Source organism: Centropristis striata, chromosome 10 (genome assembly GCF_030273125.1).
Source record: "Centropristis striata isolate RG_2023a ecotype Rhode Island chromosome 10, C.striata_1.0, whole genome shotgun sequence".
Lineage (NCBI taxonomy): Eukaryota > Metazoa > Chordata > Actinopteri > Perciformes > Serranidae > Centropristis > Centropristis striata.
Genome location: NC_081526.1, coordinates 27,145,264 through 27,172,541, shown reverse-complemented (window position 1 = coordinate 27,172,541; position 27,278 = coordinate 27,145,264). Strand labels below are relative to the sequence as shown.

Genomic DNA, 27,278 nt, shown 5'->3' with positions numbered 1-27,278 from the left:
CAGGCAGGTAAACAAAGAGGGACTTGACCAGGCTGGGAAGTACAGATTAGGCAGTTGGTGCGGCAAACAGGTAAAAGTTAGACAGGTGACGGAAACAATCATTGCCATAACAGACTAAATCACAGTGACGTCTAAGGTCGTTAAGAGTTTGGTCGATCACTTGGGATTTTTAATCGATCTGGCAGAGCGTTCAGTTCTGCGGCCGTACGTCAATAAGCCAATGAGCTGAGAATTAAGTTGGACAAAGCTACAGTTTGAAAACTGAAAGTTGCAATAACAATTATACAACACACAGAAATACAAGAGTATTCATTTGAGCAGAACTAGTTTACTGTATCAAACCTTGCTAGCATGAATTACTAGGTTTCGTTTTATCCAAAACTTATTTAAACACAAAACACACTTAAATATACAAGATTACTGTGAAAACTAACCTCATGCCTCTTCGGGGCTAAATATTGAACTCCTTGACGTTTTCTTTACAGTTTAATCTCACTCAATTTAGTTTTTACGATTGGCAGGAAGTCTCTTTTCATCCTTTCAAAATAAAAGTGTCCGTTATCAAAACAGGCTTTTGCATTGTACTCTATGTATATATATTATGTTGCCCATGTATGCATACGATTAATCGATAAATAGATCATTAAGGTAATAGGCAATCGAGTTAGCAGGTTTCTTCCAAACGCCCATCCCTAGTGATGTCATGTTTCTGTTTGTGAGTAGATCGTTGGGGTAGTCAGGTGATGTGGAAAGGAGGCAAAGGGCCTATAATTATGGGGGCCTGAATATGGCTGAAGAGGATGGACAAAGAAACAAACTGTTACAACATCCACAAGTTCAAAGGCAGCAAGTTCACACATTGAACTAAAGAAATACCACAGACATATGCAACCTGCTTTGTATTTGCATATCTCATTAAATAGCATTAGATGAATTGGTTATAGTGCCAGATGGATACCCATAGGAACATATATCATTAGGTTCCCCAGTATGGAGTATCTTATGACCTATATACTATTGTAACTATGGTGGATATATGTTCACATGAAGCACTGTATATCATATATTGTATAGCCAGTGTAGTCCCAGCTTTAAAGTCATAGCTTTAAAATGTATCAGTAAGAAATGAATACTTTACAGCCACTCGGAATGTGTTGGTGCGTCTATGGGGAGACACTTAGTGCTGATCTAGTTTTGAAGAGCTGCTTTGGCCTCCTTTAATTCAGGGGACCCATGCTCTGTCTTGGTCACAGAAAGAGGTATTCATCATCTGTGGAAAAACGCAAACCTATTTAAATGCCTCAGCCAGGTGCTCAATTATCCAGTCAGACTTTTGGGAGAAAGTAAAACTGAGGCCACTGATTTGAAATTGTAATGTAGGCACGCCAAGACGATAGATCTAATGTTTTATTTTGACACAAGCAAAAGGAATGTTGGATGCAAACAGCCAGAGGGAGAGAGAAACAAGAGAAACCACATCCTGTTCATATGCCACATACATATAACTACTCTGACCCGAAGGGCTCCTGCATTGAGGGATTCCATGATGATCCCTGTGTAATTTGTCAGGTAAATAAATCTCTTTTCTTCATCCTCCCACAGGGCTGGCTATTGATTATTTCAACCAACGATTATACTGGGCAGATCCTGAGCTCTCACAGATAGGAAGCATGAGACTGGATGGCTCGGACCCTCTGGTGACAATCAGTGACAGACACGGTAACGACAACAGCAAAACAAAGCACAACTTCTTCTTTTAAACATATTATATTCATGCTGCACATTGGTTTCCTCAACTTTTTATCAAATAATTGCAACAATCTCATTGTCTGTGTGTCTCGGAAGGGTAAGCTTCAAAACAATGCGTGTTGAGAACAATCTGCCCCCGCCGCACGTTGCTGCTTTCTTTTACCGCCACAGGATACAAACTTTCATTATCCCAAGGCAGCAAGTGTTCTGAAAAGGTTAGCAGATGTTATCTGTTTTCTCTGCTGGATTTACAGGGATTTCCCAACCATACAGAATTGATATATTTGAAGACTACATCTACGGAACTGGACTAAAGCATGAGGTGTTCAGGATTCACAAGTACGGCAAACAGTCGCTGGAACTTCTCAATCTGGGGATGGAGAAACCCACTAATGTTTTGATCTCCCATCGATACAAACAGCAAGATGGTAAGTTGTTCAAAAAATATCTCTTTTGAATCATGAAGAATAGAAATTCAGGGTGACAAAAATATATATATTTTTTTACATGTTTTCATTTAGTTTTTAATCTAGATCCTACATTTTAGTTCCAGTTTTAGTTTTGCTCTTTATTATCTTGAAAAAAACTGCAGGTTACATTTTTTTTATTTGGTTTCAGTTTTACTTAATTGGGTTCTCAGATTGTCAAGATAAATCGAAAATTTAAGCACAGTTAGATTGAAATTCTTATTTAATTTCTTGTTAAGAATAAGACTGCCTTTCATGTTTACACACTTGACCTGCACACTCTATCAATCAGTGATCAACCATGGACACACATGTAACATTCGACCTTGAGACCAAGGGGATATATTGTACTGAAAGCAGTCGAGAACTATTCAGTGCCATTGTCAAATGAATAAATTACATTTTCCCTGGTAAGCTAATAAACTGAACTATCGACCAAGAAAGCTGTGTTGAGACATAATGTCCTAGAAAGTCTTTCACCTTACTGTGTCCATAATGCCCTAATAAAAGGCACTTGTATAAGCTACATGTGGAGAGGGTTTGTTGAAGGCCACCATAAAGAGTTACTGGGATAAATATAGGTTCCAGTGTGTAAAGGTTTTTATTGACTGAAAGTCATCTGGTTTGTGTGTCCCTGTGTGGATGTCAAAGGACCATTGTTAATGTTTGTAACTAAGTTGCATATAATTAATGCAGAATTGAAAAAAATGACAATATACCTTTTAGTTTAATGACTAAATTAATAAAAACAAAATATGGCTATTGGTTTAATCATACACAAAGGAACAGCACATGCTCTGTCTAATTAAGGCTGATTGAAGCTCTCTTTGAGGCGGGTTACTGTTTCAGGTGACATAGGGGAAAAAAACACCCATCTGTTTCCTGAGACACAGTCAATCAATACAACCATGTCCTCTCGCGTTCTTCATGTAGCAGACCAACTCCAGTTATTTGTTACATCTCTGGTGTTAATGGTTATAGAACATCAGACAGCTCAGTCTTGGTCAGTTTTTCACTTAAAGGGCAGCTGTTCCTTTCCCCAGAGACTCATTAGGCCGGTCGTGTACTGTGTAGTGTGTAGTGTGAAGTCTGTGTGCACAAGATGTGCACAGCCTGCAAAAAGCTATGACATGGAGGCCTGATATCTTCAGCAAAACCCTAACAACCATTTAGATTTGTTCTGGGCTTTCATCCCTTTCATCCTTGTATGAGAACTGATTCTCTTTAGTATGTATGGTATACTGTGTAACCATTAGTGACTAGTCAGAGACATGAAGTGGGTAGACATAATTATATCATTGGACATATACATGAATATATCTTAATTACAGTTGCAGATCCATTTTGATCAATGCAGTTTTTAAACAATTTTCCATGTAATGCATCTGCGGTTGGACACAGTTGGCCACTTATGTGCTTAGATGTCTACTGTGACTTTAAATTCAAACACTGATTTAAAATTAGTGATTGCTAGATGTCTTTCATAGCATACAAATGTTGATTATCAGGTCTAATTTATCCCACCTTTGTTGAAGTGTTTGTAATTTTGATTAATTCAAAGCACTTTTTTCATGACATGTTTACATCATTTTGTCTACCCACTGAACGCGACAGCGGGAAGAGCACTTCAAAGTGCCGCTAATCAATTAGACAACAGGAAATTCTTAACACGTTCCACAATCGCTGATTATTCAATCAGGAGACGAGGTCTGTGTGAAGTTATTCATATGCTTTAGCCTTGTGCCTCTTTGGGCTTCAAGAAAATAACACTCTTCAAAACAGAAATTAAAACACTTGAAATAAATAGCTTTACTCTGAGAAAGAACAAACATCATTTTCACAAACAAACGGGGCTTTCTGATCACAGGCCAGACTTGTAGATTATTTTCTTGGCTCTTTTGTGTTTTACTTTCTTTACAGCTTCAAATCCATGTATGAGAATGCCCTGTGATTTCATGTGTCTGCTCAACCCGACTGGTGCCAGATGTACCTGTCCAGAGGGGAAGGTACTGGTCAATGGCACCTGTAGTGATGCCATCATCTCAGGTAGGTCTGCTCTTGCATCTTCATGCTGTGGTTAAGATGACTTGTTGTATGATTTGGCAGCAGCTAGAACGGTGGTTGATGGAAATCCTTGCTTGTGTTTAGATATTCATAAACAGTTCTCACTGTGACAAAAACTATGCACTAAACACTAAAACTAAGCTGCAATGGTAATGTATCAAAATAAAAATTTTAGGAGACACTTGAACTGTATAAAAGAAGTGGACGTAGCCACTGTGTCGTCACCCACTGGTTAGTAGACTATGCTTTTGAAGCCTCGACTTTGGCATTATTTGCCATTGTCATTTTGTTTTTTTGGAGTCAGGAGTTACCATTGACCACCACCATGAGAAGGTGGATTGACTGATGACCCGAGGACACTCTGAACGCCCACCTGTACAGGGAACTGGTTATGCAGTGCAAAGTGGCTGCTAACAAAGTTAGCTTGCACAGTGCCATGGATCAACATTGCAAAGCCCCTATTATGATTGACAGGTAGCTGTCAAGCAACTTATCAATCATAAGGTATCATATTTTATTCTAAATGGGAGCATGACATACAAAATAAACATCATGCTGTATTGAAGAAGAGTGTAAACTTGCAATTGAGACCATAAACTCCTTAGGAAAATGTTAACTGATAAATCAAGTGAGAAGTTGGGTCATTTTCTCATTGACTTCTATGCAACCAGCGGAGTCACCCCCTGCTGGCCATTGCTTAATTTTCAGACCTGGAGGCTACATCCACTTGGCTTATGCAATCTATGAGCAGACATCCACAGATGACATTGTGAAGACTTGATGTTTGTTGAGGTTACACAACGCCACCTCCAGCATGCTTTTTTGTTCATTATCATCTATTTAAAAATTCAGGTTCACACCTCTGCAGTTGTTCCTGTCTGACATTAGAGGCATGGTACTGTTTGATGTGATTGACTGCTACACACTGCAGCACAGTAAGCGAAATGGGCTTTGCTGTTGTGAAGGTGAACTGTGCCGTCCCCCCTGCGAGAACGGAGGCCGCTGCTTAGCCAATGAGAAAGGAGACTGGAGGTGCTACTGCTGGCCCGACTTTTCAGGGGAGCGCTGTGAGGTCAACCACTGTACAGACTACTGCCTAAACGGAGGCACCTGCATGGGCTCATCCCTGGGTAAGTCCACTTCCAAATATTCTCTCTAGTCTGATTCCTCAATGCAACTGCATTATACAGGTGCATCTCAATAAATTAGAGTATCATGGAAAAGTCAATTTCCAGTAGTTCAAGTCAAATAGTCCCAACCAAGTATTGAGTGCATATAGGTGGCCAACATTTCCATATTAAACATACTTTTTAAAATTGTTCTTTAGTATATCCAAACATACATATATATACATATATATATATATATATATATACACATATATATTAAGGTTGTCACGATACTAACATTTTCAACTCGATACTGATACTCAGGAAAATTTTCGATACTCAATACCATTTTCGATACCACAAAGATAAAAACAAAGACCCCAAAATTTAACAAATATTTTTTATTAACAAGAAAAATGCAACATGTAAAAATGAACAGAACCACTGGTTAAATATTTATAATAAAAAACAGTTGTGCAAAAAGAGACTGCAACTATGATAACAATCTTAAGGTCTGAGGTAGTGCAATAAATAAATAAATAAATACAATAAACAATAACAATTAGAACAATATTTTTGACTTATTTTTTGAATATTTATACTTTTCTATGATATTCTAATTTATTGAGATGTACCTGTATTTCATGTGTCCACCCAGTGTTGATTCACCTCTATGTTGACATGTGTTCATCAATCATTTGGGATATTATCCTTAACAAAATCGAAGCCCCCTGGTATATAAGAAGAAATAGGTTGCAATCCTTAATATTTAGCTCTGGGAAGACTAGACTTGCCAAGAAAACCTTAAGTTTTGAATTCAGAGTTGGCTGCCCATTTTTTCCTGCACATTGACCCAGTGCATGATGGCATTCAGCCACATTTGTCTTCCTTTAAACTTTCTCACTTCAGCTCACATTCACCATGTTACATCTGCCAGTTAAGCAGTTTTTGTCATTGATGCTCCTGTAGAACAAGCCTCGAATATCAACCTTCTTTCATGTCAAGGTCTTCTTTCATGCTTTCATGGTTTCTGGAACAACCGGTTCTACCCCACAATTTAGCAAATGTATATCAATATGCTGAAACGTCAGCGGTGAAATTGAATCAGGATGTACAGCCCTATTAAAAATGCTATCACTGATTTACAAGCCTGTACATCATCTTCCCATCATAGCAATTACCCACAACATCTCCATTTCCATTTCACATATAAAAAGATTCATCAGAGCGATGGCCCTGATACAAAATGTGTGGTTTGTGTTCCCACATAAATGTTTTATAATAAATATATTTTATTCAAACGGTGGTTTGAATTTAATAAAGATATATCCACAACCAGAAAATAAAATGAGAATCCAAGCATTATGTTTAAGTGAGTCACAGCAGTTACACCGAACAGTTGGAGAGATATAAATATGGGATTTTTATTTTTGATGCAACTCGTTTTGATTAAATGCTGTTTCCTTCAATAAGGCCATGTTTCACAGAAGAATAAAAGCTGTTTATATTTCCTTTGGTTTTTGGGAAACATTTCAAACAACAGGGAAATAATTAGATATTTTTAGGAAGAAAATTCAGTGTTTTTATTTATTTGTTTCCAAATTCTGTTTAGATTTGTAAAACAGCTCTACGTGACATAAACAGAAGCCGGGATAATCAGTGCTGCTCATTAAATTAAACAGAGTCTGTCTATCAAGATAGCATGAAAGTCATGTTACGTGCTGTGGGATCACTGCTGGAGGGGTTCAGGACTGAATAAAAGAAGGCTGGGCTCCTATTGGAGACAGTTAGTCCCTTTTTGTTCTTCATTCACCAGCTCAGCAGTTGATATCCAACATGCAACACTGGATGATAAATTGCATTCCTGTTTATGGTGGACAGCTGAGAGGAAAATGAAAGTGTTGTGATATGTGTTGTGCTGCTGGGGACGCAAAGCCTTTTGTTTCATTCATGCTTGGCAATTTGTTGTTTTCTTATACGAAGAAGTCTTGCTGCATTGTCTTTGAGGTATAAGAATATTGGGAGAAATAAGCGACCAAAGATGAGTGATGGAGGGAATATAGTCAAATGGGATTTCTAAAGGTCCCTGCTTTGGTGATAAAAAGGGACTGAAAGCAACTTCACAATCAATTAGAGGATGGAGGCTGGAAATAGTCCAGTTTTATCTATAAAAACACAAGGTGTCATTGGATCCCTGCTTTCCTGTCCCTTTAACTGGTTTACACTCTAATGGACTTGTTGGCAACAAAACGCATACTTAAACCATAGGCATGCAAATGTTCTAATTTGCCCATGCTTTTATGACATTAATGACTAAAAAAAAAGTTTTTGTTCGATGTGTACAGAAAATGATGAGACTTAGAAAAGCCATGCATGAAAGTAAATAAAGTCTACAAAAGTAAAAGTCCTTAATAATTATAACTTTTTACAACTTACAACTTGCTTTTTTATTGTTCCTTACAAATTGGGGCTATAATTGTCTGACCAGTTCAGATCTATGAATGTTGTTAGTGCAGTGTCACAAGGATCTGGTCCTCGTCCTTTAAACTGATATGATTCAATCAATCTGATTAAAATTCCAATGCATGCTGAAATGAGTAAAGATACAGTATACTGCATTTGATGGTAGCTAGTTTCTAATAATACATGAATAAATAATCTGTTAACTTGGCTGCCTTATTCCAAAGAGCTCTATTTCTTCCTGTTTAGGCATTTTAAACCCCCAGCAGCCATTGAGTTAACAGAGAAGTAACTGGGAAGGGAACGATTGTCATTTGAACATTTCAAACCAAGATTATTCCAGCCACAGAGTTGTGGAATGTGAAATTACCAAACAACGTCTGACCTACATGACAAGACAAGTATGGCAACATGTCTGGGCAGCAATAATTGTTGTATTCTCTGAACATCCCTTGAACTAGCCTGGATACTCCTGTCTGTCCATTATGAAAGTTCTTTTCAACCTTTCCTTTGTCACTCCTAGTAAAAACATATCCCATTATTCGGCTATAACAGGAAAAGAGTTTCTAGGGTTTCTAGGGTGCTCAATACTCTCATCAAAACTGCAAACGTGTGGCTTTTACACAAGCTTTTGGTTTATTTTTTATTACTTATAGCTCTGTTTAGAACTTAACAGCATAAAATGAAGAGCGGAATTTCATCAGCATCTCCAGTAGGTTTTGTGTCAAACCATTGTGGTAAATTTGGAGCTGAATCTGAAGCTAATGCTCTGCATCTACGTACTGATCAATATATCAGCCTGTTCCAACACCTACGCATAGGCTAATCATTGTTAATTAAATGAACACAGAAAATGATTATCTGACCCTGAAGTTCCCCTCAGATCTATGGAGCATTTTAGCGCCTTTTTGGTTTCAGCTTTACTGGTTTGGTTCACTCTCACCGCTCTATAATTTCAGCTGGACCACACGGCTGTTTTCCGCTCAAAGGTTCAGATATATCCCCTGTATTCTACCAGCCCATCTTTGAATGGCACACAGACAAAGTTAGCAACCAGTGGCTGAACAGCTAGTAGTCAGACAATGCATCAGGAATTGGTGGAGAACAAAACAGAGCTAGCTAAAACCTTGACTGTGAAACCTTCAAGCATTTACAAAGTGCAATGTTAAATAGCATGAATGATTTGATGAAACAGTTGTGAGGTTTTAGATCTATTGAATTGCTACTAGAAATCATTTGAGTGGTGTTTCTGGTTCGGCTGTATCTGATCCACCATCGGGAGAGTTGTATTAATGAGGGAGGTAACTTAGCTGGTGAAGGGCTGGCTTTTTCTCTCAAGTGTGGAAAAGAAAGTGGAAAAGGTTATAAGAACTTGTTCGACGATTAAAAATCCTAAAACAAAAAAGATGAAGAACCTCTGCTCCCTCAGTCACTTGAGGTCTTTTGGACATCTGATTAGGATGCATCTTAACCGCCTCCCTGTTGGAGATATTCCAGACATGTCTGACAAGGACGGGAACTGGGCACACCCAGAACATGCTGAAGGAATTTTATGCATAATATGTCTGACATGTGAACAATTTGGGATCCCCTGGATGGACTTGGAGGACATAACTGGGACAAAGGGCACCATGGCTGCTCTCCATAGGTGCCAATCTGTGATCACCTTGACCCATACATGAATATGTGTCTTGAAATGATTGATGGAAGGATGGACCTTTGCCTTACTCTTACTGAATACTGGATGCTTTTCACGGCTTCTATATTTTTTATCTGTCTTGGTGTATACAGGACTAACAAGTATTTAGTTTGGGGTTTTTTTTTAACAGCTGCTCCATATACTTTTGCTTTTAGCAAATGACACTCAAACAGGAAGTGCATGTTTGGGGGATTATTTCCAGCCCTAAATGCTAGTGAATGTGAAATGGACACAAAATGGAACAAGCTGTTCAGTGCAGCAGTGTGTACACGGATGTGTTGAAAGTATTTAATAGTTTTTGGAGAACACTTGTCACACAGAGGAATAAACACCATCAGGATCTGGATACACAGACAATACTTGTCAGTAGGATCAATGTATTGTTGGTTTCAGTCTTTTAATGCCCTCCTAATCTTTCCCATTCTGTCTTTTTCCAGGTAAACCTACGTGCCGCTGTCCTGTTGGTTTCTCCGGGCCTTTCTGTGAGAGGAGGATTTGTGACAACTACTGTTTAAACGGGGGAACATGCGATGTCACTCAGGGGAACCAGCCAGTGTGCCGCTGCATGGCCGAATACACCGGGGACCGTTGTCTTTTCCGTGAGTCCTGCACCCATCACTTGGCAACCACAATAACAAGCAGATTATTGCCATGCACTTGGCCTCCATTTGATTGACATTAGCCTTTTAAGTCTAGCCACAAGAACAGCCACAACAAAGCATCGATTTGAATTCAGTTATGCTGCATAAAATCTATAGCACTAAGCATTTCAAAGTTCACACGTACAGTGTGGAACAAAAACAACCCCCTTAAGTATTTCCTTTTCACAAATGCCGCATTTGCCTCTATTTGCAGATAAACAAAAATCAAAATACTACCATCAAACAACCTTTGGCTGTTTCTGTGCTGATGTGATAATGTATTTTCTTTTGCATTGCTTTGTCATAATGAGTTATGGGAAAACAATTTCAACTGCACATCATTAGTATTTTAGTACCATTGCTTGCCCAAGGGGTGATATGTTTTCATCTGTGGCTAAGATGTCATTTGATGTGGATAATTAAGTCCCATTAAAGCCCTGTACAATTCCAATCAAACCAGCTTAAACTATGTTCCCAGTTGCTCATTACACACCACCCTATCTGTCTTTATCTCTCTGTGTCTGTGGAACAGACATCTGTCATCACTACTGTGTGAACTCCAAGGCCTGCACACTATCCAGTAGCGGCTATGTGGAATGTGTGTGTCCTGCCAGGTTTGAGGGAAACAAGTGCGAGGTGGACAAGTGTCTTCGATGCCACGGAGCTCCATGCCTCATTAATGAGGAGACAGGAGATGTGGTTTGCAAGTGAGTGTTTGGTATCTGTGCAAACTTATTATTTTACTAAAACGCTTTATAGTTATCTGCATTTATGGAAAAAGCATTAGTTCCATAGTGTATCTTCAGGTCTCAGTTGCTGTATCCGCAGGCTGCAGGCTCAATGAAATGATTTGATTAAATCTAGGAAATGTATGGCTCCACACACCCTGCAGTAATTTAGGTTGTGGTAATGTCAGAGAATTAGAAGCCAGGTGATCTCTCCCGCTTTATATGAGCTATGCATATGTTTGACAAAACCACCACTGACTCATTTTTGCTTCTTGTGAAAGTGTAGTTTGCTGCTTGTCGCTAGCATCCATTATTTCTTCACCCTCCAGTTGCACAAATGGCAGAATAGCACCGAGCTGTCAGCTGTGTGACGGATATTGCTACAATGGAGGCACCTGTCACCTGGACCCCGACACCAACCTGCCTTTCTGTCAGTAAGTCACTGCTTAATGGGTGAAGGAAAGTGGGGGAAAAAAATGAATGTTCTCCACTATTATTCACACTCACACTGTTTCCATTCAAATGCTGGCTCCGTGCCCCAGAAAGCCAGGCCTTAGAAGCAAAACTGAAAATCACCAAGGGGTATCATTTCCCCTGCTTGGAGAACAAGATAGATGTCTTCCTCTGGAAAGAAATCCTTAAGTTGAGGGAAGGTTTGATGTCACTATGTGGAGGCCATGGCGCAGCGGGGGGCTGAGTGCCAGTACACCATCTTATGCCGTGTGACACCTCACTGTGGCTTAAGGTTTTTAGGCAGATAAAAAATGGTTTCAAAGCCCCTTCAAAGCTTGCCCCTCTGAACATATCACAGTGTTCCTCCTTGCAGTTAAGAGCTGATGTCAGGCCTCTCTGACTTCCTTCAGTAGTAGGTTTTAGAAGTTCTAAAAAAAGAAGCTGAGGTATGTGTCAGTGGTAGAACATGCCATGAAATTCAGTGGCAAAAACTTGTAACAGACAAAAGCTTGACTGGCGGACACGAGGGAATTATTGTGAAAGACGTCTCAAAGTGCAGCCCATAGAGTAATACCACCTCAACTATAATCGCATGCAGTACTATGTTAAAATATCTCTCCAAGGAGGAAATTGGAAATCCATTTCAAAAGCCAAAGCCTCTATTTTTTAACTGCCCATTGTCCACTGTAGTTAAATTGAAATTCGTGGTCATCACTCACAAATTCCAGGGGATAGAATCAATTTCTATGCAAATGATCCCATCGTATTCGATGAGGTTAACAGATCTTGATAATGTGGTTTATTATTTGCTAGAGAGAACAGAGATTATGTGAGATGATGGATATGTCTGTGTCAAGAAATCATAATGTTTGCCCTTAATACTCTGAGTAAATGCATATTTCATCAAGCCTTCCCAAAGCGAAAAACCTTTGCAGGGCAGAACTGCTTCAATTGCAAAGATAATTCTTGCATTAAACAGTGAAAAAGGGCGAGAGAGATTCTCTATGAAAGCACGGGTCAAGGCAGCTATAGTGAAGGTCCAGGCCTTTACCAGTATTCACTGAAAACTGTTATATTCTTCTTGAAAAGGATTTCGGCTATACAATAGCTCCATTTTTTCCTACAATGCAAAAAAAAATCTAACTTCACCAATTGTGTTCAGGTACTAGTAAACCACAACAGTATTTTCATCTGAAATAGAACTAGCCTTTTTTCTCTTTTTTGCACAATAGCAGGACTTTATTTTTAAATAAACAGATGTTCTTGAGGTGACACAATGTTTATGAGTCACTTTGACTTTACCTGTCATTCTATTCCAGAATAACATTCTTTTCAGACAAACTGTGATACAGCAGTACATTTTAAGGATTTCTTTGCAGGTTTGGGAAACAGGTTATAATGAACTTCAGTTTTAACACATTTTTGTGAGAATTTATCTTACATATAGTAATGCAGGGTTTTGCACTCTCACTATATGCATAATTGTTCCTATAATTTCTCATCTTTAACACATTTTCTACACTGATGCAAAAGGATTATAGAGAGCTGAAATCATGACATCACTTCCAAGCCTCCTAACCTCCGCTGGCTTTTTTTCCCCTTCTAATTCACATTTCTTACATTGTTATTTCAGACAAAGATTCCAAGACAATCACAAATCATTCACATTGTTACCAATGTAAACCAAATTTTGAAACGACTTCTTATGTTTCTGGAGCAGAACCTGGAAGTTCTGGTTTCATTTCAGCTCTCTATATGATAACAGGCTTGTGACTTTGTTTATGGTATATTTTAAGTACAAGGAACTAAGGCTGACTGACTGTTGAGATTGAAGTATGATTTTGTGAGGATGTGATATTCACAATACAGTAACTTCTACAATGTACAAAGTATGCTTGTATTTTAAAATCATCTGACATATTTATAGATTTATACTTTATAGATATTTTTGCATCTTCAGCTGGAACTCAGTTATAGATATACTTTTTTTTCCATTGCTATGTTTTGTTTAGTTTTTTTGGTAATTAAGAGCTGAAATCTCTTTTATTAGTCTTCTTGTTACAACCACACACCATATTTTAAAAAATAAATAAATAAATACACATCTCAGAGGTGAGACCACTGTAACCGTCTCATTTCCTACAGATGTTCCCCTCACATGGTGAATAGTAAAATGTATTTGTGCTTATTTTTATTTATTTTGCTAATTTGCTTGATGCAGACACAACATTGACTTACTCCATTTTATGAGTGAAGCTGCTGATAGGGATATGAGTGTAAGTCTCCATTCATCTAGCAGCAAACGGTTCAACAGTATCCATTCTCTGGGCCCTTTTATCACTCCCAACACAATGTTTTGCAGCTGCACGTCAGGGTTCAAGAACCAACGTTGTGATGAGCTGGCCAACCCCTGCGATTACTTCTGTCAGAATGAGGGGATGTGCACATTAACAGCTCTTAACAAACCACGCTGCAAGTAGGTCCTTCTCACCTCTCCAGCTGTATTCAGAGCCCACTCACCCCTTTTGTCCACACCCCAACTCCATCTGGCTCCATCTCAGATTCAGTCCAGCATATGGGCTCTTTGTCGCAGTGCCGCCTTGCAGCAACTGATCATGTAATAAGTGTAATAAAGTATCAATACTTGCACAAGATAGGTTTAAGAAGTAAACTGGACATTATTCTTTCAAATGTAAGTCTTTATATACAGCTCTGTGTCTTTATATAAATTATCTTTAGCCATCTGGAATGCGTCCTTAGTGAATTATTACTCTGTGACTTCCTATGTGTTTTTTCTACACTGCCCTGGCTCCAGTGACACCAGGTTAGCTAATTAACTGTAATTTGTAAGCTGGTAGAGTAATCACTGTGTTGCTGTTTGAAGGTTTTACCAGCAACACTCACAGCTTTGCATTCTAACAGGGGAGAAAATAAATTATTTCCCCCTTATTTTGTATTTGTTGTATGGAAGCCCTGAGAGGCAAGTGAGGAAAAAAGTTATAATGATCTATTTTCTAAGTCTGAATTTTTTCCCTCTTGTCTATTCTTAAGACAGTGATTTTTCCAGGATCTCTCTAAGTTCCTCTGTTGTTGTTTTTTTGTTTGTTTTTTATGTGTCAAAACAGATGAAAAAAAGTTTTGGAATGTTTTTTTTTTTTCATTTAATTTCTGATTGTTGTTGTTATATTTATTGGGCCACAAAACCTTATGTTTAAGAACTTACCTGAAGGAAATGTAACTGGTCAAGAAGAGAAAACACTTTCGATCAGACTTTTTTTTTTAAATGGATCACCAAGTTTTTTTTTAATATACATAATAATAATAACGATATAAATGATAATACATTTGTATCGTTATCTTTTGACGCAACCCTTTTTTAACCAGAGCTGTTTTCAGTCTTTGTGCTAAGCTAAGCTAAAATAAGCTAAGCTAAGCTAAGCTAAATTAACCAGATTCTGATTTGAGCTTCACTTTAACCACACAGTCTTGAAAATGCTGTCAATCTAACTATCATCAAGAAAACAAATAGAGATATTCCCCCCAAAAGTTAAGCTATTCCATATTTTAAAAAAGTTTGAATATAACAAGTACTGTAATAGCAGCAGCACATTAGATTAAGGCTTTTTCAAAAATGCATATTATTTGTATGACATTTTGGGCAGGTATTAGCTGATGTGGCACTTGTTACATGATCCGTTGCTGCTTGACTCTGTACCTTTGCTGGCCCTCACTGCCACCCATCCACCCATCTCATGCAGTCGTCACCAAGCACACAGGAATCGGTGGGGGAACTAAAAAAAAAAAAAAAGCCACTGTTTGTGTGATGTGGGCATCAGTATGTGCATTTGCAACCTGTGCATGACGGCAAGTTGAATATGTTCGTTACTGACCAGTCATTACTCGGCTGAACATCTCATCAGTGATTGGTGTTTATCTCTACTTCCTTCAACACAGGTTATGATAATTTCTTCAGTTCTTAATAAATTAGTCTTTTCATGGTTTACGCCTCCCGAAGGAGATCAAACTCCCCGTTGCTCCCAGTTACCCATTAAAATTCATGTCGCTGTGACATTTCGTTCAACGAGGGTGTGATTCATTTCCCGTATGTATGGGGCTGCATTCTTATTTTTGATAGCCTGATGTTCTGATTCTTAAAGTGCATGTAATTTAGAGTAATTTCATTCTGTCATCATGCAGTCGCACCCACCAGATCACTCATGCTTTACAGACCCATCTGCGTCAGTTGTGTGAAATTAGATATCACCTCCTCTAACAAGGGTCATACATCACGCCCATTGGATCCCATTGGAACACAAATGAGATGACGACTTGTTGTCCCGCTGTCATCCTTTTGATATTCTTCCACACTGAATATTCAACATGTAAATTCAGACACACTGTTTATGGACACAACATGTATATACATAGTGCTCTCTCTCCAGGTGGTGTTTTGTTTGTGTTGGATCAAAGCACTTCATAGCGAGACTGAATCATAATGTGTTGTATATGTAAGCCACGGTCACATCATAATGTAGTTCATTTTGTAAAGGTCTTTTCTCAGCAGTTTTTTTTTTACTGCTAGGAAACTTCTGCTAATGGTAGTTTATTTTTACTTTCTTCTGACCTCCTTCAGATGTTCAGCCAATTGGGCAGGAACACAGTGTGAGAGACCCGCTCCTAAAAGCAGCAGATCAGACAATACCAGTGGAGGTGAGTACTGGGTGTTTACAAGTCTTATTATAAAATCGTATAAATGTCTTGTATGAAAAAATACATAATTCCAGTTGTATGGAAGAGGATTAGAAAAAAATAAGTCGTTATTAGATTTGAGAAAAAAAAGTCAAAATGATGAGAATAAACTTGAAATACAATGTAAATACATTTATAATACATAATATAATACAATATGTGTCTAAAAAATTCACATAAATTACATGAAGCAGATTTCCCCCACAAAAATAGTTTAATTTAATTTTTAGTAGTAGCCTACTACCAAGAACAGCTAATTAATGTGCCAGGCGATTTTAGTTCTACTACACCTTAAATATTGTGGTTATTGTTCATTTTATGACATTTATGAAAATCAGGTTGTAGCTCTCAGTCGACCTAACTGTTTGGATCGACGCCGTTTCTCTGAAAACAATTTTACTCTGATGACTTATTGACACGAATCTGTGAATATCTTTCCAACTTTACAGAAAAAAACATTAAGTTTACTTTAATCTCCCTATTTCGACTTTTTCACCTAACTGCATAATTAAAACAAAAATCATCCTCTCGTTATCTTTTTCTCCTACTTGGCCCCAATCCTCTTTCTTACAGTTGAATGTACTTGAACTTATCACCTTTTTTTTTTTAAAAGCCCACACATTTTTTGCATTTTTTATACTTACTCCAACTTGTGCCGCACAATTGGACTTGTTCCTGATTGGCGCCCTAACTGAAGAATAACTGAACTCCATCCAACCTAGCCAGTTTGCAATGTTTGAACAGAAAAGCCTTCACTCAGCAGGTTTACCTCATTTGAATTAGCCAAGCTGACTGTTGTCAGCTCATCACACTGCAGTTATGTGACGGCTCTCTCTTATAATTCATTTTAGGTAATATCTTGAAATATCTTAAGTAAAATCTCTGCATACCATCTTACATCTAGGTCTAGTTTACATACATATACGTAGCTCTTAATGTAAAGACAGACGTTGTGTAAATAGAACGAAAGCCAAGCCAAAGGGAGAAAAAGTGGTCTTTTCTAACGCAAAAGTCAGGCACGGTTACATGCAATGTGTCGCTATCTGAACCCATCTGAGCCCCTTTCAGCCCTAACTCATCTCTCCACACCATCTCTCCTCTGTGTGTCTCTCAGGGAGCATAGCTATCATTGTGCCCCTGGTCCTGCTGGTAATCTTGATTGTGGCTGTGGTAGCAGGTGTTTACATCTGCAGACGGAGGCAAAGGTAAGTAAATAAATAAATAAATATTTTTTTAAAAATAAGAAAGAGGCTTTTAAGCAGCAACAGATGATAAGAGATCCAACGGCTTTGAAGATGAATGAAGGTCTTCGCTTTATAAATGAAAAGTTTGTTGTTTGCTTCAACAAAGAACACCTGATCTCTGCACTGAGCCTCTGATTATCATTCAGGTTTTAGATCTGCCCAGCAAAGTTATGCACTCCAAGTGTGCCAAGCACTGTGATGTGATTTGTCGTGTGGAGCCGTGTGAAGCTGTGCTGCACGTTGACCTGCATGTTGTGTATCATGTTAATGACTCCTGGCTCGGCACACCTCAGGGGAAAACGTGTCCAGAGGCAGCCCATGACAAACGGAGGGATAAACGTGGAGATTGGGAACCCGTCATACAACATGTATGAAGTGGACCATGACAACCATGCTGATGCAGGCAGCCTGCTGCGACCCAACTTCACGCTGGACCCTCACAAGGTCGGTTTTATGAGCTCAATTTTAAACTAACCACAGTGCCAACAGCAGAGTAGAGTTTTACATCTGCCTGATAGGTAGATTAATGGTTTCTGTCTTAGATCTTTGGTTGTTTTATGCTGTGCAACATTACAGCAGCATAGTGCTGTCAATATGCTTAGTGTCTCATTTTAATGAGGACAGTTCCTTGTTTTCACATGATCATTCTCATTATATTTTTTTATGTTGTTTTCATTATTGCCACATGTCAAATTCAGTGTTCATTTTAACAAGAAACCATTCTTTGTTATACTTTAAAAAAAAAATTATATAACAAAGCCACATTTGCTAGTGCTGTATATGAACCTTGTAGGGTTACTTTTTAGTAGCTGTAAGCAATCATGTCCTTTAAAGATGTGTTCAGACCAAACATGAAGCAAATTTTTGTCACATATTACTCGTAGTACTTCTTCTGGAAGGAAGACAAGCTAACCTAAAACCTAAAAATGAACTGTGAATCTCAATCACCAGTTGTGCTAACCTTCAGCGATAGGCCACTTCACCCAAAGTGTGTGAAGGATCGATATGGCAGGTCCTTCCTTCCTGCAGCAGTCAGACTGTACAACCAGCACTGCTCCCAGTAGACCGCACACCAAAACAATAACTGCACTTAAATGTACATAAACTGTGCAATATCAATACCTTCAATACATCGATCAGGTATATTAATCACTGTGCAATACGAATGTTTTCTTATGTAATAGTGCAATTTTCAACTGTCGATATGTCTGTATATGTTGTTCCTAATTATATAATTAATTAGAGTGTTAATACTTTTTTATATTTCTTCTTGTCTAAACTCCCAATACTTTTATATTTCTTGTTAATATTGCTCGTTTCTATTTATTAGTATTGTATTGATACTGATATACGGCACTTTTTGCTGCTGTTCCACTGAAAATGTCCCCATTTTGGAACTAATAAAGGAATATCTAATCTACCTGGGGAAGGCAGCTAACGTGAACATTAGTGCTAATTTGTGTTGTAAAGTAAAATGATAGTTAGAAAGGTAGTTGGAAGCAAGTAAAATAGTAAAGTAAAAAGTTTCATGCCCTTTTTTTCAGGTCCTCTCTTTTTCTTTTCAGTCTCGGCACAGTAATGAGGTTTCGCTGTAGAGCTCAGGATGCCGACACACATACCAACATTAAATCTGTCCTGTATTTCTGACTTCGTATGTAGTCATGCCACATGAAAAATTCACTTCGCTTTTGGTCCGAACACACCTTTACACATCTTTAAGGCCACGTTTATACATAGCAGGGTATTTAGAGAAACAAATATTTCCCCCCCTCCGTTTTAAAAAATAACATCGTGCACACAACATCATTTTCAAAAAAGTTGTCATTTACATCAACCCGCATAAATACGCCGTCGAGCGCCATTATAACTATGCCAAACCTATTATATGGGCGGCAGTGTAGGGAGAAGGATAAAGCCATGCAAGCCAATCAGAATCCTCAGAATCAAGAACAACGAATAACACGAGCAACTTCCTGTTCCTTCCTTCGCATCTGCTCCTCGATATAGTATAGCAGTTGTATTTTCAATTTCAAACAGACCAAAAGCGTTTGCACAAACGTAAAAATGAGTACCACCTTACCAGCATCCATGATAGCCAAACAAACTGTAAACACAGGGCGCTCACATGACGTGAAGCAATTTCTGGCGCATAGAATGAGCGTGAGAAGCTAAAACCCCGTTTCTCCCAGTTGACACGACAACAAATAACCGGAGTTTTCAAAATTCTCCACTTTGCCCAGAGTTTTAAGAAATAATCGTTTTCTGTGATAAAAACGGGGTTTTCATGTAAATGAGAGGCCAAACCGCATGGAAGTATCTGTGTTTTCCCTTCGTGTAAACGGCCTAAGAGGAGGTGATGTGATTAGCCTTGATTGATGCCAACCCTTATCACACCTGCTAGTTATTAAAGGTGTTGCAGGAGCCTCACTGTTCCACCTGCAACTTAAGGGATTTAATCGATGACACCCTTTCACACCTAACAGAACCTGCGTAATTCCCTGTACTTCAGCTCATTACAAATGCAGCCACATATACAATAATGTGTGCACATGGGTGTTTATTGTATCTTAAAAATGAATTACAGGAAGAAGCAAGGACACTAACCACTGATTCCAACCTTTTTTTTCACCTTGATAAAAATAATTTTGTCTTTTCTGTGTTCTTTGTCTCTGCTCCAATAACCGTGATAATGTGATATCTAGTGTTGGAATGAATCTAGCAGAAGTACATCAGCTTGTGTAGAGATTTAGTGCAAGTTGTTGACAGTAGTGTGCAAGAATGTACAGGTGCCGTGAACCAAGAGGACTGACTGGTGATTTATTCTTTTCATGGCCCTCAACCCCACACTAACACTCAGCATATCAAATGAATCATAACACCTTCACTGATGTTGTTATCTAGCTCACCTGCTCGAGCTTCAAGCCTAATGCTATTGCTTCTTCCTCTGCCAACTTTGACATCTGCTATTGTCAGTCCAATCTGGCTGCTTTTTTTTCACCAGAGGCACGCCGGCTTGAATCTAAACTAGCTCTTGTGTACTCCACTATGCTCTCTTGGTCCTCTATAATTCTCTACTTCTTTTTACTGTTTTATTTCAAGTGAAGCAAAAGTCAAATAACCCACAGCCAGACTTCTAATAAAAATGTGTATAAACAAAGGAGATAGCAATGTGTTATTATGTTCGCTGTGTCAGTGAATTTAAGTGTGCGCTGTAAACAGAGGTGGTGCTTGTTGTGTTGCAGGGCTGGTGTGTAAAATCCAGTGACCCTCACACCTTGGGCATGAATTCTGTGCCCAAGGAGGTAATCCCTGGACAGGTGAATTTTATAAACTTCACTTTATGTGTCTCCAGAAAACAAATTCACCCTCATGTAGGCAAGCAGTGTGCACTATGCAGTTACCTTGCAAACCTGACCTGTAGCAAATGTAAATCAGGCCAAAGTGAGTCAAGGTAACATCTATATAGCTGTTTATTACATCATTCAGTAAGGTCAGCTTAATTAGACAGTGGGTTTGCATGGATTCCTGTCTAAATTAGCTTTTTCCTGCATGTTGCTGTCTGTTACCTGTGCTATCATTAACTGAAGATCCATTAACACAGTATGCATGAGTGTCGTCTTGTGCTTTTCTTTGTACTGTTTCCAAAAGAGGTTATTTAAGATGTTTAATGCACCTCTTGAGCCTTAATAATCACAGTGGACCGTCCTTAAAGCTGCACTAATCAATGTTTTCTTTATATTTACATTAGCCCCAATGGCTCTGTGTAATTCAAAACAGGAGGTTGCATGTAGTGATGAACCTACATCATATAACTGCAGTTCCCCTTATTTCTACAGACCTTTTAGTCTGTTTTAGCTCATTGTTTTTTGTTGGTTTTCTTGCAAACTGGCCTGCAAACTCTTGCTTTTATGAAAATTGTCTGCAGGTGCAACAAGCAGCTCTGTTCAACCGACAATATGCTCAACAATTGCATAAGCGGCAGACAAAGTTAGCAACAGTAATAAACAAAGTGAAGTATTTAGTAGGCCAGTCACGATAACACATTTTTAGGACAATATATTTTCCCAGAAACTGTGACAATAAATGATAGTATCGTTGTACTGATGTTGTTTTAGTTTTATAACGATATTAGAGCATCATAAGTACATCCTTTTCCACAGCAATGAAATTTTAAATCTCAAGAATATTAAACATTGAAATTGAAATGTGGTAAAGAAATATATAATATATATAATATATTATAATATAATAATACTATATATAATAATATATATATATATAATAAAAATATCCTAGATAAATAAAATAAAACATAAATAAATAAACTACAACGAAAAAAAAATAAAATAGACTTTCAGGCTCTGTTGACAAAAAATATAAATAAATAAAATAAATATTATGATAAATATTATGTATGCATGTAAATGACAAAATATTGAGTCCAGAAAAAAACGTCAACATAGTAATTATCGTGACAGACCTAGTATTTAGCAGCAGGAGAGCTAGGAGTTTTTTCTAATGAGTTGGTGGAGACCAAAACAGAGCAACAAAACAATTATATATTGGACTTTGACTCTTAAGTTGTACAAAGTGCGACTCACAATGAATGACAGTGCTGTTCCTTATCTGCTGCCTTTTATTAAAATCTTTTTCTTTCTTTTTTTTTTTTTTAAGTCAAAAACATTTTCCAGTATTTTCACTAAGTGGTGCAGCTCAACTTGAATCTTTAATTTCTCTTTGCAAAAGTTGCAGATAGTACATGCTATCTAGTATATCTTAGTAACACCTCAGCAAGCAGAGGTCTACACGGTCGCCCATGAAGTTGAAATAATGTTGTTTTCAGACACAATCCTTGAGACACAAGAGATTGAGAAGATAAACACTTTATCTGTTGAGAATAAATCACATTGTCACAATCATTTCATGGAAAGGGGTATAAAATATTTTATTCCAATTTTATGGGCGACCGTGTACATGGTGGAGTTAAAACACTGCAGACCACTTATTGGTCAGACAGAATTGTCACCAATGTGATCTGGGACCATTTTTATATAGCAGAGCTACCATCCATACTGAATGCCATTTTTTTAAATTCACTCGCACAGATTTACACATGTCAAAGTGCAGACATGTATCTGGTGGGTGCAAATGAAAGAAATCAGAGAGTTGAACTCTTAAATTGAGCTTCAGATAAGACTGCCACATGTTCTATCTGCAGTGGAAAACGAAATATAGAAAAGGACTTGGTACCAAAAGAGAGTTGAGCCATAACCATGCAGTAGAAACACAAGATGATGTGATGATGCTGTGTTCTCAGAAACCAACATAACAACGTCATTAATGCAGCTTTAGGACTCCTACTGTTCTCAAGTGTTTTATGTAAACAAATGTTTATTTTCTTCATTCTTTTCCTTCCTTTACAGCCCATGAACTACTCCAACCCAGTGTATGCAAAGATCTATATCGACGGGCAAAACTGCCGGAAGCCAGTCATCAGTATTGATGAGAGGAGAGAGCTACTCCCAAAGAAACTAGAGGGGACAATTCATGAAACCGCCGCATAGCCTAACTTTACACTTTGTACTTCTTTTTTACCACAGTGTACAATGTATAATATGGGAGGAGGAAACAAGATTTTTTTCTATTTCCTATGAGGCTCTTAGGTTTTACTGGTTTAGCATCAGCATAATGTCCTTGTTGGTGTGCTGAAGAGATTTATTTTCCATTTACTGTTTGCTTTCTAATGTTTGTCAAACATAAGTTATACAGCACTATACTGTATACTGTATGACACTGAAGTAAAGCTGCTGATTTGCAAAAACTTTATTAACACCATAAGCCACACGTGTGCACAGTTTAAACCTTAAAATGCAGTGCTGAAATTTGTACCCATACTGTTTCTAGTTTAAGTGGAAACCGGACGGTGTGTCGTTTAGCGAAGGTAACGAACGCAGATCGGCTCAATTTTTCTGAACAAATGTAAGACGTGTAGGGGGGAGTAAAGAGGGGTGTTTCTAAGGCTTTGTTTTTATTTTTTTCATATGACGTATGGACCACAAAGCTCCACAACTGAGCAGTGAAGCTTGATATTTTTGAGGTTTTGTCTTTCTTTTTTCTCCTCAGTACATGACAGATCTACTGACTGGATTTCCAGTGAAGGCCATACTATCAACACGATCTGTTCTCACACAATATGTTATTCCATAGGTTTTCTGTCTTCTCCATTTCCATGCATTTCCAGCTCCATCCGCCCTGTTTCTACAGTAATATACCACATATAACATATCTTTTGGTGAAAGAGATTGAAGCCCACCTTGAATGTTCTCCGATCAGATTCCCAGATCCTGTACTGTACACTGAAAAGACAGATACTGAATACCATATTTTTCTAGGTCTCATATATCAACAGATGGATTAAAGATGTAGACAAGGAAGAGATTTACCACAGCTACAAAAAGGTTATTAAGAGTTATAAACACATCTGTTACTTCAGAAAAGGAAGATGATAAATATAAGAAATTTTATAATTTTGTATTTGATTTGTATGTTGTTTGGCTGCTTGTATTTTGAAGAAATGTATTAAATGTAAGTAATTTTTATATAAAATGTAAATCGATATTGAATAAAGGGGGCTTATTTCCACTTTGTGAGTCATTCTTAGGCCCAGAGCAGATCAAAACACAGCCTATTCAACCTACGATCAAACTGGCAGAGTTGTTCTACAGTACTTCCGCAGTCACATGGCCACTGACCTGACAAGTCAATCAACAGTGTGAGGTCTTTCACTTGCAGCGCAGAGTGAGGTGGCTGATGGGAGATTATTGCCCTCCCTGTGTGTGCAGGAAGGCCAACACCATTCATTACCTGCTGGTGGTGACACAGCACCAGTGTCACCTGCTGAATGATAATTCAGTCTCCTTTTACTTTACTTACAATGGCTGTCTCTCCACACTCTTCACCTCCTCCCTCACCATGGCAACCAGAGGAGGAAGCGGCACTTCTGCCCTTTCTCCATCTGTCTGTGCTATCGACGGGATCTGCCAGCACACTCTGCCCACCACATTTTGATGATGGTACAAATAGATGCCACCGTTTCCAGCTTCCTTAATTGTCCTCCACAGTAAAGCTGTGTAGCACCGGGGACGCTGCGGAAATCCGCTGTGTTGACAACGGACATTTCCAAGATGTCGATATCAATGTTTTCACAGATTAGGCCATTTTCTATGTTGTTGTACTCAGACATGTTTCTCTTCATTCCGATGTGCTGGGAAGAAGGGCAAAGTTCTGCAGGCTCTGAACTGTAGCTCAGAATTGAAATGCAGCAAACTACTTCAACTTGATCAAATGTTTGATTTGTCTGAGCTGATTGAGGTTTTGTACGTTTCTATCTTGTTGCAAAGTTCATCTCCATCTCTTTTATAACAGCGGCTCAAGGGGATGTTTTTCTTTACAACGTTGTGGTTTGTCACAAGGGACAAAAGGTCAATCAGTTGACCCTGCTTGCCCACATTCAGTTTTCCTAATATACTTGTAAGGATGGAGTTCAGGGGTATGAAAACTATTCATTTACAGAAGAGCCAATGTTAGGTCACTGGTATTTAGTGTATTCCCAAGGCTTACATGGACAAGAAACTCTTCTGGTTGAAACATCAGTACATAAGCGTAGGATATGTGGAAAATATGTGGTGCTTCTTTTCAAAAGTCAAAAGTACAAGTCTCTGTTCATAAAAACACAAGGAGGAAAGTCAACTACAACTCCCCAGGAGCCTTTCTGGGAGAAGCACTCACTCACTGAGTTTAAAATGATGTTGTGTGTTTCACTAACAGAGAGCAGAAGCAAAATAGAATGTGATAAAACAGCAGTTTCATTTAATTCACTTTGGACTTGTTGGGTCAATTTTGGATAAACTCAACAAATATTTTTCTAATTTCCAGCTCTGTTTCACATTAACAACGAGGCTGGTGGATATCATTAGTATTTAGAGACATTTGCTATTCCAAAGAAACACAATGTCTCATGAATAAAGTCGAATCATTATAACTTATTGCTATGAGATAAATGTAGCAGTAGACTCCAATGGTTCTGTTTTGAGCAAAATTCAGAATATTTTTAAAATAAACATTTGAAATGGCAATTAAGTTGAGAAAAAGCGTTCATACCTAGAGCATGGCGTCAGTGAGTGTCTGCAAACAGTTGTGCAGAAGCACTGATGAGGAAACAGTGAATACCAATGACCGTATAAATATACATTAATTTGTTCATTATCCTTAACCGCTTATCTACAATCGGGTCGCGGGGGGCTGGAGCTGATCCCAGCTGACATTGGGTGAGAGGCGGGTACACCCTGGACAGGTCTCAGACTATCACAGGGCTGACACATAGAGACAGACAACCACGCTCTCATTCACTCCTACGGGCAATTTAGAGTCACCAATTAAACCTAAGTGCATGTTTTGGACCGGAATCGAACCGGCGACCCTCTTGCTGTGCTAACCACTACATCACTGTGTAGCCCATAAATATACAGTACTGTGCAAAAGTTTCAGGCAGGTGTGAAAAAATGCTGTAAAATATGAATGCTTTCATAAAAGAAATGTTAATAGTTTATTTTTTATTAATCAACAAAATGCAAAGTGAGTGAACAGAAGAAAAATCTGAATCAAATCAATATCTGGTGTGACCACCCTTTGCCTTCAAACCAGCATCAATTCCTTTAGACACATTTTTCTCACCTGCCTCAGACTTTTGCACAGTACTGTCGGTACCATCGTTAATTTCCGTGCTTATGTGCAAGTTCACTTAAAGCCTCCATATATTTGAAGGACCATGCTGGTAATTTGTGATATAAAGGAAAATAATTTTTCATTCATATCAAAGAAATTCTGAAAGCCAGAACAAAGCTCTAACATCTAAGCTGTGAGCTAGCCTGGCTGCCCACGAGTTTTTCCTTCACAAAACAGTCTATAGAATCACATATAGAAGAAGGGGGGTATAATGATGTTAATGGGCATATGGTCCTAGCGACACTGAAAATCTGGTTGCTTAGCAGCAAACTGTGATGTATTAGATGTTCCTACTAGTCCTTTAATATCGTACATATCAACCTTAAAGCCTTTTCTAAGATGGATAGATACTTTATTCTTATTATTATTAGCAACAATCTGTACTTCTGTTAACTTACGCCCAAATCATGACTTTGATTTTGAAATGAGTTTGTGGAAAGGTTCTCCAAATAATGTTTTTACTTCTGTAAACACAAACTGACCTGCTGTAGAGGTGTTATTGATGCTAATGATTATAATAATCACCAGTCTCACTATTTACTGTCATGATCATATGATTTGATTATAGTCCGTCATTTTTGCCCTTTAATATGTGCTAATTACAGACACATCGGTCACTGATGGATGGCACTTAAAATAAAATCAGAGGTTAAACTAATGTGGGAAATGACTTCTTTAACTAACAATGTATCTAATTACTAATGTCCAGGTGACTTGACTGCCACACCCCCCTGACAGCTTTCTATGTAAGTGTTGGACCACTTTGCTCTTTAAAGACTGTATTTAATATCAAGCTATTCTCTTATTATACCTGTCACAGCACACATCTGCCCTGATGACTCCATGTTGTACTGAAGCCCTGAAAGACAAGTGATGAAAAGAAAATTCTAGGTTTGATCTAAATTGCTTTCTCTGCTGTATTTATGACTTCAAAACAGGTAGGAAAAGTTTTTGCCAGGATGATATTTTGAAATTGCTTAATTTTGTTCTTTTTGCCAGAATCTTTTTACTTTTTGTTACTTTTTGTTTCACCTGTGAAAACAGATAGCATCCTCTAATGCACCTACTGAATTGGTTTGTTTTCATCTACCAATCTCCAACAGCAGGACGCCTGGCACACTTTTGCAAATT

General features: G+C 38.2%; 1 protein-coding gene across 1 annotated transcript in view; it reads left to right on the top strand.

The window, feature by feature from the left end:
* lrp1bb (low density lipoprotein receptor-related protein 1Bb) overlaps window positions 1-23,995 on the top strand; it is a 289,380-nt gene extending 265,385 nt beyond the window's left edge. Inside the window, exons 79-91 of the mRNA XM_059343018.1 lie at window positions 1,603-1,719; window positions 2,004-2,177; window positions 4,137-4,262; window positions 5,246-5,410; window positions 9,986-10,147; window positions 10,722-10,896; window positions 11,247-11,351; window positions 13,733-13,846; window positions 16,004-16,080; window positions 17,234-17,324; window positions 17,657-17,807; window positions 20,606-20,680; window positions 22,787-23,995. Of these exons, the coding sequence (XP_059199001.1) occupies window positions 1,603-1,719; window positions 2,004-2,177; window positions 4,137-4,262; window positions 5,246-5,410; window positions 9,986-10,147; window positions 10,722-10,896; window positions 11,247-11,351; window positions 13,733-13,846; window positions 16,004-16,080; window positions 17,234-17,324; window positions 17,657-17,807; window positions 20,606-20,680; window positions 22,787-22,927 (1,673 nt within the window). The 3' untranslated portion in view covers window positions 22,928-23,995. The remainder of the gene's footprint in view (window positions 1-1,602; window positions 1,720-2,003; window positions 2,178-4,136; window positions 4,263-5,245; window positions 5,411-9,985; window positions 10,148-10,721; window positions 10,897-11,246; window positions 11,352-13,732; window positions 13,847-16,003; window positions 16,081-17,233; window positions 17,325-17,656; window positions 17,808-20,605; window positions 20,681-22,786) is intronic.
* Window positions 23,996-27,278: the final 3,283 nt, after the last annotated feature.